Source organism: Pollachius pollachius, assembly GCF_949987615.1.
Source record: "Pollachius pollachius genome assembly, chromosome: 20".
NCBI classification, from domain to species: domain Eukaryota; kingdom Metazoa; phylum Chordata; class Actinopteri; order Gadiformes; family Gadidae; genus Pollachius; species Pollachius pollachius.
The window spans coordinates 4,938,584-4,949,825 of NC_136953.1; the positions used below are offsets into that span (position 1 = coordinate 4,938,584).

Genomic DNA, 11,242 nt, shown 5'->3' on the forward strand with positions numbered 1-11,242 from the left:
GTACCCCAAGTCAAGCTGGTGGAAGGTGATTCTCGTTTGTATATTCTTAATATTCAAATTATATATAGATGTATTCTCTCAGAAAAATAGTAATTGTCTGGTGCTGAATCAACCAATTCAGGTCGATTTCTTTTATCGATATATAACATTTTTGACTGCCTCTCATCACTGATGAAGCGTCTCACAAAGCAGGCCTTCTCTTTTGTTACCACAATTGGTTGGTTGGCATCTGGACCCTTCATAATAAAGGCATACCTCTCTTCTGATAATTTAGTTTCAAATTGAACCAGCAGGTGGCACCAAAAGGCCGTGTATTAACAAGCATTGTGAAAGTGGCATTCGTCCCATTCATTCGTTTCATTCTGTGAAAGCAAGGACAGCAACAACATGTCACCTCTATCTGTACTTAGAGTGGCTCGCCGGAGTTTGGGGACGTTATCATTAACATCCATATTCGCGAGACAACATTCCTCACTGACGAGTAAGTCTCAATTCTTATAAATAAAATGTGAACGTTTTAATGAACTGCTACACTAGCCAATGCTAACTAGCTAGCAATGCGTCAATGTTTACCAGGGGGGTGAGTCTAGGATTTGACCTTACGGTGCTCGATTAGCCCCAAATAAGATTGTTTTTGACATCTGAAATGGTTTGATATTTGAGGCACGTTGAGGATGTTGATAGGTTGCATGTGTTATAGATGTTATAGGATAATTTGCGGACTGGTCGGTCGACTCCTTGCAGAACAGAAACTGAGTTCGGGGCACCTGTTCGATGCAACTTTGGACAATTTAAATTATTAAATTAAGTTGATTGGACACGCTGATGTTTAACGTATTTATGTTTCTTGTCCAGCTGAACTAATCGAAAACATGGACAAGAAAGCAACCTGGGATCGGTTCTACACAGAGAACAGCAGCAGTAACTTCAAGAACTTCGAGTGGTTCTTCGGTTTCGACTCGGTCCGGGACTTCGTCCTGCCCCTCTTACAGCCCCAGACCCGCACTGCCACCCCGCTCCACGTCCTGGACATGGGCTGTGGGACCTCTGCTCTGGGACCCAGCATCTACCAACACTCCCCCGTCCAGGTGACCGTCACCTGTGCCGATATATCCCCGATCGCCGTGCGTCTAATGCGGGAACACGTCGCAGCCAAAGCCATCGAGCCCCATCATCCACTCTCCATGCTCGGGTTCCTGGAGCTCGACTGCAGTGAGATGTTTGCACACTTCGGGGCGGACGGGTTGGACCTCATTGTGGACAAAGGAACGACCGATGCCCTGTTGCGTTCGAAGGACGGCAGCGGGAAGGCGGGTCACGTGGTGCGGCAGTGCCTGAGGACGCTGCGGGGCTCCGGGCGCCTGCTCCAGTTCTCGGACGAGGACCCCGATGCCCGGCTGCTGTGGCTGGAGACAGAGGGGCGGGAACCCGGGGAGAGGCCGGCGCAGGTCGCGGTGCAGGAGGTGGGGGAGCTCCGTGGCGTGCGTTATTATTGCTATCAAGTCACTGCGCCCCCTGTCGCTGAATGACTGTAATGGTTTGTATAGTTTCTTCGTAATAATTATATCTTGATGGGTCGTGAGAGTTGCTGGTGTTGTGCTTCTTCGGACAAACGGATGAACAAAATGTTTGCAATGAGTTTCGGCTTTGGATATGGATAAACGGGGATTGAAAGAAGACACGCTGTTGATGGACGGAGGGGTCGAGGAGGACGAAACGGAATAAGGAAGTCCTGCAGGTGGGATGGGGCTCATCCGTGCGGGATCTTTGGCTGTTCAATGGGACTCAGCTCCCAGTTCCTCTAACGGTCTTCGATTGAAGGAAACAGGATTTATTTTTTAATAAGAAAGAGATACAGAAAAGTTAGAAAAAAAAAAGTCTTGTTGAAATCATTGTAGACTGAACAAAGTGAAATATTCAAATTAATCCAACGCGTGTTTAACAAACACTATATACACCAAAGGGTTATGGCGTGTGTTGGAAAATAAAAAAAATAATAATAAAGCGTTCATGCGAACGCTTTATTTTTGTACAAAGTTTGCTAAATTGTGAAAAAATATAAACTTACTACTAAAACTTAGCCTACTACACATTTCTATATGGCCATTAAGTGCATAGTGAATGTATTATTCTTGTTATTATTTTGTATTTGATATTAACCAACTAAAGGATAAGATGAGTCTGAGTGAAAAATCTGGTTACCTTCATTTTTTTTTTTTTTTCTTAAAGGGGACATATTATGAAAATAAAACTTTTCCTGGGATTTGGGGTGTTGTTTTGGGTCTCTGGTGCTCCCTCACGCATACGAACTTTGAAATAAGTCCGTACATGAGGGTTAAATGTGCCCCCTCCTACGTAGGAAGGGGGTACATTTTAATATTACCTCCCACTTCCCCACCCCCCTCCAATCAGCATAGATACGATTTTGTGGACCCGCGGACGAGCGCTTGGCGGTGGCGCTGTAAAAGGCCGGAATCCGGCCGGTTTAAACGCTCTAAGCCGCGGATGTTGTAATTATTATTATTGTAATGTTATGGACTAGGCTACTGCATATTGAGAACATTTAGATCGGTATTGCGCAACAACCTGGCCAGGGCCAGGATCCGGACCGGGACCAGGAATAGGGCCAGGATCAGGACCAGGAACAGGGCCGGGACCAGGAACAGGACCGGGACCAGAGCATGGACCAGGATCCGGACCAGGACCAGTACCAGAGCCTGGAACAGGACCGGGACCGGGACCAGGACCAGGACCAGAGCCGGGACCGGGACCAGGACCAGACAGTAAATAGAGAGGTCATCAAGGAGCATGTAGAGGCGACCCCCTCCAGGGTCAGAGCATGTAGAGGTTACCCCCTCCAGGGCCAGAGCAGGTAGAGGGGACCCCCTCCAGGGTCAGAGCCGGTAGAGCGGACCCCCTCCAGGGTCAGAGCATGTAGGGGTTAATCCCGTTCAAATTAACTCCTCCTGAGACTGACCACATTTTGGTGTTTCAGGATTCGCTTTCTTTCTCAAGGATTCTCCTTGTTTTCTGATTTACGTTTCAAACACTAGTCCTTTCTCTCAATTTTCTATTATCAGAATTTAAACTTGTTCAGGGTGAAAAAAAATATGAAGATGAGATGTAGACGAAGCCTCTGTTGTGCTTTTTATTCAGTGAACCCCCGAGCTTAAAGTGTAAATTGATCCTCTGCTGAACACAGAGAACATTCAGTGAACCCGCTGGGTCGTTTATCATCGTAATGCTTTATTAACCAAATAGAAAAACAGTCCCTCACATGTACACAATAAACTCAAGGACTCAAAGAACAGTCCCGCACATGAACACAATAAACACAAGGACTCAAACAATGGGAGAACAGTACCTTACATTAACACAATAAACACAAGGACTCAAACCATAGAAGCAGCAGACATTGCTAATCGTAAACAGGTGTGCAAATATCTTTAATAACTGAACATGTTCTGCTGCTGTGTTGTTCCTCACAGAACACAAGGAATCAATACTCTGTTTAAAGCCATCACAAAATGATCGCTAGCTTTTCCCAGACCGCTTGCATTATGGGAGGCGCATGCGCACGCAGCGACCGGCAGTGAGAGTGTGGCGTTTGTGTGTTTTAACTTGTATTAAACTTGTTTTAAATGTATTTTGAATGCTCCTTATACTGCTAATCTGAGATGGATCTCTTTTACTTGGCCACACTTCTTTATTAATTGTCTGCGATGTCAATGGCGCTGTTGACCGAGCGAGGATAGCAGAGATGCGCTGCTACATTTGAACTTTCTGAGTGGAGCTCAGCACTGAAACGGTGAGCGTTTCAGTGCGCCCTTACAATTAATCCCGCCACCAGAGGGCGCCCCCAACACATTTGCCGCCCTAGGCGATCGCCTAGGTCGCCTATGCCAAGCGCCGGCCCTGACTCCAGGCAAATGTTCGGTTCCAGAAAGACTTCAGAGAATGCAGCATAATGGCCTTCACGGAGACATTGTTCACCGACCGTGACAGGGGACGGCGACCTGTTCATTGACGGCTTCGGAGAACCTGTTCGCCTCAACCGAGAGGCTGAAGCGACAGGCAAAACGCAAGGGGGCGGGGTATGTTTATATGTTAACAAGAAGTATTGTAGCGCTGTGACTGTCAGAGAACGCATCTGCATCGGACATTGAACTCCTATCTGTATCATTGCAGCAGTCTATATACATCCAAAGGCAAAAGCTGCCTCTGCCTCCAGCAGTATCTTTGATGTGGTGTAAGAATTACAGTCAATTTCACCAGATGCGCCCAACTTCATTCTAGGTGATTTTAACCATTTGTCCCTTAAAAAGACGCTTACAAACTTTCAGCAATTTGTCACCTGTCCAACCAGGCAGGATAAGACACTTGATCTCTGTTATGGGTCAGTAAGGGATGCATACAAATCACTGCCACTTCCCCCGCTGGGCTCAGCTGATCACAATTGCGTGCATATTGCCGACATACAAGACTGTTTTAAAGAGAGAAAAAACTCAAATGAGGGTAAACAAGGACTGGACAGAAGAAGCTGTGGACTGTCTAAGGGAATGTTATGAGAGCACGGACTGGGACATGTTTAAACAGTCCTGTGCAGTGCTTGAATTGGAATAAAAAAAGGTGCCAGTACAATCAGCAACTGCACAGCACGCGCGCTTGTGGCTCTCGTGGGTACCATGTGTTTTTGCCTGGTTTACCAGATAAACCCTATACTAGTTGATAATTTTCGGACACATTTCTCTGTAAAAAAATAATAATAAATGAAAAAAACTTCCTTATCTTCAAATGTATTTAGTTCATATTTTTCTACAGGAAAATATTGTTTGTCTAAATGGATACAATGTACAGTGAGATGGCAACTATGTGTGATTTTATTGTAGCTACTTGCTTTCTGCTTGTTCGTTTGCTCTGTCTCTCAACTTGCTTGCCCTAGTCCCAGCTCTGTCGTCTCTGATTGAAGTAGCATATCTGCAAATTAGACACAAACAATTAGAACACACAGAGAGCGAGAGAGCGAGAGAGAGAGAGAGAGAGAGAGAGAGAGAGAGTGTGTGTCTTGGAATAAAGATATCACAACTTAGATACTCACTCTTGAATTCCTCTGTCTAGTCCTCTCCATCCTGAGAGGGTGACCGGTTTTATTTTTCCATTTCTGCTCCCTGTACATAAATATAAATATTGCCCATTTGGAGCGCTCTATGCACGTCAATTCACCTTGTAATATGTTGCATTCTGGGTAGAGAAGTCTTTATATTGTAATGACCTCGCCGGTGACATAACGATGTCCAGTCATAAGTACTTGAAGGAACTTTAATGTTACAAACCGTATACCCGGGCAACCCCCAACCCCCAACCCGGTCCCTTCAACGTGCAAGCCCCCACCCTCCTGTTCTCCCAAGGCCCTCCCCCAGCTGACCTGATGATTCGCCCCCCACACTGATTGACAAGAAGAACATTCCAATGCATGCACATAGAACAACTGGCATAACGGACAACGAAATACAATGTAACGCATAACACACAAACTCTTTAAAGGAGACATATTATGGTATTTTCCCAACAAGTAAACATAGTATTTGAGTTCCAGAAAACATGTTTTTTAAGCTGTTTGCTGGAAAAAGCTTTTACACATCCATAGCATCGAGGAGAAAGGATTGTTGCCGTTTGCTGACTCCTGGAGCTCTATATCTATTTAATATAATATAACAATAATAATATTATATACGGGTATTTATATAATATATCTAATATCACGGCCAAAAGCTATGTGCGCCTCAGAGGATATTATGAATAATAAAGACTTTGTCTGACGTCTCTGGTGATTCCACAAGTAAAGACTCGTAGTGGGGGTTATCTCGGCCATGGTTGAGAAGAATTGGGGGGAAGGAACTTTGGCATTGAAGTCCATGAACCGCGACATGGAGAAGAAAGGGATTGTACTCCGCGCCGGAGCTGCCGGACTGCAGTCCGGCCGCCGTCGAAGCCGTCTGGCCGCAGTCCGGCGGTGTACTATGGAAAGCCAAGAAGGCCATATATGGAAAGCCAAGAAGGCCATAATCTGGCCCTAGAATGGCGCGGTAAAAGGGCTAAACTGGCCGGAAACCGGCCGGTTTAAACGCTCTAAACCGCGGACGATTAGCCGCTTTTGCATACCTAATAGCCGCGGCTATTAGGTATGCAAAACGAGCCCCTCCCTCTTTTTTACGTGACCACTACGTTTGAGAAATGCCAGACTAAAGTCATGCATTGTCGAGAGCTGCAGTGCCTGCCATGTTACGCCGTAACATAAAGCTGTGTTGACTTTACTAGTTTCTCTGCAGTATTATAAACTACAATGTATTGACCACCACTAGCTAGTGAACAATACATTTGTGTCTAGTACAGTGTTATATTTTTATATGTTAGGCTATATATTGAGATGGCAGTATGCGAAATACCCGTCAATATTCGGGGATGTCCTCATCGCCAGATTGTTGCGCAACACCGAACTAAATATTCTCAATATGCAGTAGCCTAAACCATAACATTACAGTATTTAATGGATGCAAGCCAGCATGATAGCCTATATGACCACACACACACACACACACATACACACGCACACACACACACACACACACACACACACACACACACACACACACACACACACACACACACACACACACACACACACACACACACACACACACACACACACGCAACACTGACATAGGAGCCTGCATTGGCTAAAGTTGTTGGGATGCACGTTATTTTATAACAGGGAGAGGCAAAGTTGTGGATTACAATGCAAACACGACAATAATTGGCACCATTCTTGCGCACTCAGAAGTTTAGTTTTGAATGACTAGCAAGCATTTTCCTTGTCTAATATCTACATTTATATGTTGCCAATCTCTTATCCTAGCAGGAGGCGTTCTGTTCCTGTTGTGGTAATAAGAAGTAGAGACCTCCGTCTTCATCTGCCTGGAAGCTGCCTTCTCCGGGTCAACTTCAACTTCATCCTGGATTCGGCTTCCTTCCAATCGGGTCCTGCTCCTCACATTAAGCATAGCCTAGCTTTACACAAGACGCAGATGTTTTTTTCACTGTTATCGCTCAATTAGGTATCTTTGACGTGTTGTTAATTATGTATGACTAATGCTGCCCTACTGTGTGAAAGGTGTGGGAAAACTGTGCCATAGCTTATGGCCATTATTTTTACCGTTGAGAAATATGTAGTAGGCCTACTGCTTTGAAATGATTTTTTATGAAGCTTGTTTATATGCTATTTCCCATGATGGTAAATTAACATTTCATTGCTGTGAGTTGTGAAGACTATACAAATAAATATTAAATCCGCTGAATCAGAATACTCATTTCCCATGATGATAAATTAACATTTCATTGCTGTGAGTTGTGAAGATTATACAAATAAATATTAAATCCGCTGAATCAGAACACTCTATAAAATCTTTAGTGATGGATTGTAACTGCCCTTACAGAAGTACTGAACAATAAGTACAATTTGGAGGTACTTGTATTTCACTTGAGTATTTAATTAAACCGAGTTATCTCCAGATGTTTGTGATAAACTGGAGGATGACGGTAGAAAATCCTCCTACATAAATTATTGGAAGAGCCCCCCTGGGTCGGCTGGGAAAGTCATAGACACGCTGATTACAGGTGTTTTTGAAATGCGTATACGGCTCTCAGGACAGCCACGCAACGGACACATGGTCATCTTACATAATTTGATGTATTGCTGTAGGTTAAACTAGCAAACCATCGCAAGTAAATGTAACAAAGCTGTAGCTGAAAGATTCATCCACAAACATCAGAATAGAAAAACACTGGCAGGGACCATTTTAGCGCATGATGACTACTACTGCCTATGCTTGTGGCAGTAAAGCAATTATGCTGAATTATTTGGAGGACTTATAGGCTTCTTGTGTAGTTAAGTATTTTTAACAGTGTGGAATCTACAGCTGATCACTTTCACTGGCTAAGCAAAATGAATCCCGAACAGTTGAACATCTGAATTGATCCTGAAAGCCTATGTCCTAGAAAAAATAATTTGTATTCCGTTTTAGGCAATCTCACTAATGATCACTTAAATGTTTTTAAGCTCACCATGTCCAGTATTTAGAATTCAAAACATTTATTCACAAATAGGCTATGTTCTATTTTTTTGGCAAGCGGAGCCAGCCAGTCCTGTGCGAGTGTGCAAATTAGCCATGTGCGCCAAACAGAAGAAAGACGCAATGTGGCCCTAGAATGGCAACTGATTGTTGTGCATTGTTGTGCATAGGTAGGCCTACTGCAGGGTTAGTTGTGGTTGGTTGTGGTCTTAGTGAAACAGCCTAGCCTTGGAGTTGGAGTAGTTGGAGTGAATGCGTGATTGTGCGAGAGAGAGAGAGTGCACCTGCCGTGGTGATGTTTGGCTTTGTGTATGTGTTCAATGATGTATCTGTCTGATCGTATTAGCTGTAGATGGATGGTTAAATAATGTCACAAGATCGGTCATACTGCAGGCTCTCATTTGCAAGTGCACTGATTGTGTGCCCGTCTCCGATATGCTATATAGGCCTACCAGGCATTTATTCAGTTCATTGTTCTTCTGAGTGCGCAAGAATGGTGCCAATTATTGTCGTGTTTGCATTGAAATGCACAACTTTGCCTCTCCCTGTTATAAAATAACGTGCACTTCAACAACTTTAGCCAATGCAGGCTCCCTATGTCAGTGTTGCTTTACGAGTGTGTTTTAAGTGTGTGTGCGCGCGCGTGTGTGTGTGGTCATGTAGGCTATCATGCTGGCTTGCATCCATGAAATATTGTAATGTTATGGCCTAGGCTACTGCATATTGAGAACATTTACATCGGTGTTGCCCAACAATCTGGCGATGAGGACATCCCCGTGTATTGACGGGTATTTCGCACACTGCCATCTCAATATATAGCCTAACATATACAAATATATAACACTGTACTAGACACAAATGTATTTTCCACTAGCTAGTGGTGGTCAATACATTGTAGTGTATAATACTGCAGAGAAACTAGTAAAGTCAACACAGCTTTATGTTACGGCGTAACATGGCAGGCACTGCAGCTCTCGACAATGCATTACTTTAGTCTGGCATTTCTCAAACGTAGTGGTCACGTAAAAAAGAGGGAGTGGCTCGTTTTGCATACCTAATAGCCGCGGCTATTAGGTATGCAAAAGCGGCTAATCGTCCGCGGCAAACTCCTACTTTCTGGAGTCTTGAAAGTTGACAAGAGGGCACCCTACACGAAGGAGTTGGGTATCTTACGTTATGTCAAATTAAATTACTTGGTTCAACTGAATTCCCCCCAAATCATTGCATTAACATGCCGCAAGTGTCCTTCAATGTATTATAATGGTCTGCTTGGATGGTCCAAGTGTAGTTTGAAAAATGCACACCCTGCCAGCGACTTTCATTGTTTAGTGCTGCAATTTTGTCCCGCCCACGGACGCTCTGCCTCATACGGATAAAAATCACTTTTGCTGCACATGTACCACATAGACGTGTTGAAAAAATACCTGCAAAAAAACCCCACAGCTGAGACTTGCAGGAGCAGATTCGAGCAGTTGTAACGACGGACTTGTGCTCACTCATTAAAATGCTGAATCAACATAGCGTTCTATATCATTTTATTTGTGAGGAAAATTTTCACAGATGTGCAACTTCTGATGCATTAGTTCAAAATTTGGGTTGACGAATGCACACATTTGGGCATGTTCTCAGATTATGAAACATGGGTGTGCGAATGTGTTTTCCACCACCTGCGCTGCAATGATTGTAGCAAAAGGATTTGTGCACCTGTAACACAGATTTGCATACTCATAGACCCTATTTAGTGTTTACAATGGTAGAAAAAATATTTACGACTTCAAATGTACTGTTAAACATTTGTGACTTTAGAGTACACATGCAAATTAAATATATATGACTTCAAATTTACTGTGACTTTAGTGTACGCATTCAAAATCTGCAGTTACAGGTGCTAAAGACTTTTGCTAGAATAATACCTTCATAGTTTTCCCCAGCTTCTTTCGACGTTTCGCGTCACAGTTGCATCACAGTCCACGAAGAAGAAGACGTGCTCCAGTAAGTATTTAGCGTCTTTATATCGTACCCTTTATATCCATCGTCACGCTAATTAGCATAGGTTTCGTCTTTAGATAGCATCCGTATTTTTCACGTTTAAATCCATCATCTAGCTAAATATGTATTCAAAGTTTGCTACCATTAATTAATTATTATTATTTGTTTATAAGCTTTATATAGTCTTAAACTCTGCATCATCACCTCTCGGTGGATACATCAGGTTGTATGTAGAGATATTAATATTATGAGTAAAAACATTAAAGCACCAATGGTGCTTTAATGTTGCTTTTTGCTCCACTTGACTTTTCCTTCCCAGGATTCCAGGTTATGGCCTATGCTGTTCTAGCTTTAAGCTCCTGAACTTTATCCTGGCTAGTTTTCCAGTACTAGCGGTTTTTCACTGTCAAGTTCTCTCCCTTTTTTTGTTCATTCTCCACTTGAAAGAGATAGGTGCATCCATTCAGAGTTCCTTCTGGGTTTCACTCAATAAACAAACTGTTTCCTCTTTATCATCTTTTATTGAAGTCTCAATTGATGGTCAGTTGTAAGTAATTCAGTTGTTACCAAGGTGAAAAACCTTTGAATCAAGAAACCAGAAAAAGGTGGTTTTACAATTTGAAATTAAATGCAAACAGAAAAATAAACATTTTTTTAAATTATTATTTCCCTTAAATTAATCAAAGTGCAAAATTAATTCTCCCACTGTTAATCATTCTTAATGTGTGTTCAGGGATTTTTTAACCTTAATATTACAGTTCTAAATAATATTTACTGCTTATTTAAATAATAACATTCCACCATAATCATTTTGAATATGAGCTCACTAGACAATCATGTACCATAATTCAATCCGTTTAACTTAAACAATCATATTATCAATGAAAGTCCATACATAGACCATTTATAGGGTTAACCCAAGCATTGCCGACCTGCCCCATGGCTAACGCTAGCGGACTAGCGCTCGCAAAAACATTCCATCTAATTGTCCAAAGTCTTCGTTGATGAGCTCGGTTTCTTATCGGCTGCCTCTCTGGTGTTTGTAGATGCCTTAGTTGAACGGGATTACCATGTTTTGGAAAGGACGAGCACTAAACTTCTTTTTAGCTTCCACCCAAGTTACT

General features: G+C 42.9%; 1 protein-coding gene across 1 annotated transcript; it reads left to right on the forward strand.

The window, feature by feature from the left end:
• Nucleotides 1–357: 357 nt before the first annotated feature.
• cskmt (citrate synthase lysine methyltransferase) lies at nt 358–2,155 on the forward strand. Its single transcript, XM_079757633.1, has 2 exons — nt 358–481; nt 856–2,155. Exons 1-2 carry the CDS (start codon nt 388–390, stop codon nt 1,527–1,529), a joined length of 768 nt encoding a protein of 255 aa, XP_079613759.1. The 5' UTR covers nt 358–387; the 3' UTR covers nt 1,530–2,155.
• The last annotated feature ends 9,087 nt before the right edge of the window (nt 2,156–11,242 follow it).